The 4047-nt window shown below is 41.6% G+C and overlaps 1 protein-coding gene across 1 annotated transcript; it reads right to left on the minus strand.

Annotated features, from left to right (window-relative positions):
- Positions 1-1306: 1306 nt before the first annotated feature.
- LOC137404812 (putative nuclease HARBI1) lies at positions 1307-2308 on the minus strand. The gene has a single exon (XM_068091043.1). The coding sequence runs from the start codon at positions 2306-2308 to the stop codon at positions 1307-1309; it is 1002 nt and encodes a 333-aa protein (XP_067947144.1).
- Between the last annotated feature and the right edge of the window lie 1739 nt (positions 2309-4047).

Raw genomic sequence — 4047 nt, forward strand, 5'->3', positions numbered from 1 at the left:
TCTAAGCTGCTTATACATGTATAAACATTCTATGGTGTATGTATGTAGAAGTATTTGCTGAATATGTGTGTGTAGTATGGGACATTTTTCTAACTTGAATTTATTATTGCAGACCAGTTCTACAAAAGGCCAACTATGAAGGCAAATGCTTGGCAGGAAATAGCAGAGCAGTTGACTATGGGCGCACAGGAGTGTGAAGCGAAGTTTAGAAACTTCAGGACTAGGTTCTCCAAATATTTGAAAGACAGAAGAAGTAATTGAGTGTTGTGGACTATCATTCATTCTTTAACTTGAAGCATTTTCAATGTTGTTTTTAAAACTAAATATCAACCGGCTGAAACTTGAATCTCTCTAGGTGCTTCTGGATGTGGAGCAGCAGATGTGGGTCCACTAAAGCCAGAGTTTGAGGTGGCAATGTTTCTAATAACCTACATCAAACACCGAGAGCCCAAATCAAACTCAGTTGTAGAAGTCAAGGCTGCTGCAGATTTATTGACAACAGAGTCTGCTGACCCCATATCACTTGACCCTTCGACGACAGACCCTTCGACGACAGACCCTACGACGACAGACCCTACGACGACAGACTCTACGACGACAGACCCTACGACGACAGACCCTTCGACGACAGACCCTTCGACGACAGACCCTACGACGACAGACCCTACGACGACAGACCCTACGACGACAGACCCTACGACGACAGAGACACGCCCTCGTCCAACAGCATTATTTTCACCAACCCAAGCCAGGAACTGAACATGGCAAAAAACTACAGACAGCCAAGAGGTAATATCAACTATTTGACAGAGCATTTTGTGTTAGTTCTTCACAGATGCCAAATGCTCACAGAATATTTTTTTAGCTAACAAATATTAATCAGATGAGCAATTTATTCACCAGATTGATCGGGCTATACTTGCTGCAATACAAGAAGAACAGCAGAATGACAGGGATGAGGACATGCTCTTCTGCATGGCACTAGTTCCGAAGCTGCGGAAATTATAAGGGCTAGCCAAATCCAAATGTCATCTGGACATATTAACACTTGTTGCCAATGCAGAGATAAATGCTGAACAGCATCAACCACACAACAATGAACAGCCACAGCAATCATTTGCCTCTCCACTTGATACTTAATTTTGTAATATGTATTTATGTTATCACAATATGTATTTACATATATATCATATTTATCAATATATATTATTTATGTATTTTGCTATCATAATAAATGGAAAATAATAATTACATTACTATATTTTACAGCATAATAAATATAATAACTAAATATTATATAAGTTGCTTAGTCAAGCTTTTTTCCGCAACTATTAACGTATTCCACTTGCCAGCTCAGGCTGCCTTCAGCGCTGTTGAAATAATTTTTAAACTGCTCCCTTACAAGTTTTGCGTTGGTTGTGTAATTAGGGCCAGCTATGCGATCTAGGTTGACTAGGGCCGTCTGTTTCACTTCTCTCCAGTCTCCCGGGACTACATTGCCAGTGCTATCATCACTGTCAACAAACCCGGCCGGTATGTAGGTGGCATTGTCAGTTAAGCCTAAATAATTGTGCAGGCAAACGCAAGCCTGCACAATTTTGTCGACTGTTTCTATGGATGCCCTGATTGGCCTGCGGAAAATCCGCCAGCGAGCGGACATAATGCCAAAAGAGTTTTCGATGGTGCGCCCTGACGCTGACAGACAGTAATTATACACCTTCTGGTCTTGTGTGAGGATTTGACCTGGATATGGCTTCATCATCCACGGTTTCAGTGGAAATATGTCATCACCTAGTAGCGTGCATGGTAGCAATGTTCCATTCACCGATTTTGCTGAAGGGAGGCCGTGTTTCGCATCATTGAAGCTGTTGAAAAATGATGACTGGCTAAAAATGGCGGCGTTGTTGTCTCTCCCAAAACTGCCAATGCTCACATATGTGAACAGATAATTGGCATCGCACATTGCTAGCAAAACAGTACTATGGAAATGTTTGTAATTGTAATACAACAATCCACCAAATTTAGGGCAATCTATCATAATGTGTTTTCCATCTATCGCCCCTAACACATTAGGGAAGTGCCACTTTTCTGTGAACTGTTCACCGATGGTGGCCCATTCTTCCTTGGTCTTTGGCGTACAGAGGTATTTTGAATAAAGACCATCCCATATGGCTTGGCAAACTTCTTTGATAATTTTGCACACAGTGCTACATCCAATTCGAAAATTGAATGACTGCAACTGTTGTGAATCGCCTGCAAGAGAATTTGCAGCAGTAAGTTTTATGTTGACGATCCAACAGATATACATGATATATTATCAATAGTGCTGATTGCTTCGGTAATAAAATCTGTTCACGTAAGAAACAAAGCAATACATAAAATAAACCTTAATAGAAACTGGTTGAACAAAAATGATAAATATGGCTACCTGTAGCTAGATACCGGATGGTAAGTGCAAGTCGTTCCTTGTGCGAGATCACCTCTCGACTTCGGCATCGCCTTTCTTTCATATGTGGTGACACCAAACTGAGAAAATGCTCGAACCATTCTGGTGACATCCACATATATCTACAAGTACGGCAGATATAAGCGCAGTTCAAGTTAAAATAGAGCCCATAGAACACACGTAGGTGGAAGCGGAGACCATCAGACTTGTACAAGCATCTATTATAATCTTCGCATCTCTCTGGTTGTTTTTAGTATTAAACTGTTAAAATACTAATTTTGGTTGGATGAGATGGCTCTTGGCTGGCCCAGAGTCAAGAAGCTAAACATTTATCTAGTGTCGCATAGTCAGGGGGCTTTCATGATAAGAACGACCATATAAAAGTGAATAATACACAATTAATTGCCATCAAAAAGCTAGTTTCACGAATAACAAAGCGACCAAACATATTTATATAAATACACCTACGCCCTACATACCTGAAGAAATACTCTCTGTCGCCACTTGCCAGTTCTCTAAACAAGGAATGGAACTGTCCGTGTGTTTTTCGGCGTTTAAAGATGCTTCGAACCCAAAAACTCCGCAATGGTGGCTGTCTTCTTCTTGCTCTTCGTCTCAAATGAAGTAGTACGAGCAATTTTAACGGTCCTTTGAGAGCGGCCATTTTTAAGAAGACCTTGACATTCCGAGGCTTCCTGGCCATACGGTCACCGGCGACGCAGTTTTATGTGAACATAAAACCGCGCCGAGCACTGCAAGTGTTTTGCTGCGCGATATTACCGCCGGTGTTTTGCGACGTATATGGGAACCAGGCTATAGAATGAGCATGATAGATTAGGCTGGAAGACCTGTGTGGGCTACTTTGTGTCAATTGCTCAATCTGCATACTCTTATATAGAGTATACAGTTGGAGATGTCACACTTGATCAGGACAGTGAGAATAATTTTTATGGTGCGCTATCAGAATCTGCTGACAATGCTGACCTTGTTACTTCTATTGTATCTGCTACTGGTGAAGGTATTTTAGCACAACTGTGCCTTTATTATGAAATTCATGATTCTGCATGATTCCTTTGTTGAGAAGAATTATCGTTTCTGCAAATGCTTGATGCCAATCTACATGACTCATCTATACGCAGACTTTCAATAAATTCTGTGCTCTGTTAGGTGTGAGTCCAGTAAGTACTAGGAGAGGAAGAGGCAGAGGTTTTCATGCTCATGGTAGAAGTCATGGTACCGGAAGTAATGCAGGACGTGGTGCCAGGAGGCCTAGAGGGCGTGCTAGTTGTGCAGCATCTGAGCTTGTTTGGGTAGATCCTTCTCCAAGGCAGTTGGACAGGTTTGACGGTTCCACTTCAGGTCTGAACAATTCAGAGCTAGCTCCTGGCTGCTCAATAATGAATTCTTTCCATGCAATATATGACTACACATTTTCCGGTTACTCAAGAGTGAGACCAACCGTTATGCCAATCAAACTCTTACTGACACTGACAGAATGATATGGAAGCCTATCACTTTTGATGGCCTGTACCAATTCTTTGCTATGGCGATTCACATGTGCTTAGTTCACAAACCTGCCATAGATTATTACTCCAGCGCAA

This window comes from Watersipora subatra, chromosome 9 (genome assembly GCF_963576615.1).
Source record: "Watersipora subatra chromosome 9, tzWatSuba1.1, whole genome shotgun sequence".
NCBI lineage: Eukaryota > Metazoa > Bryozoa > Gymnolaemata > Cheilostomatida > Watersiporidae > Watersipora > Watersipora subatra.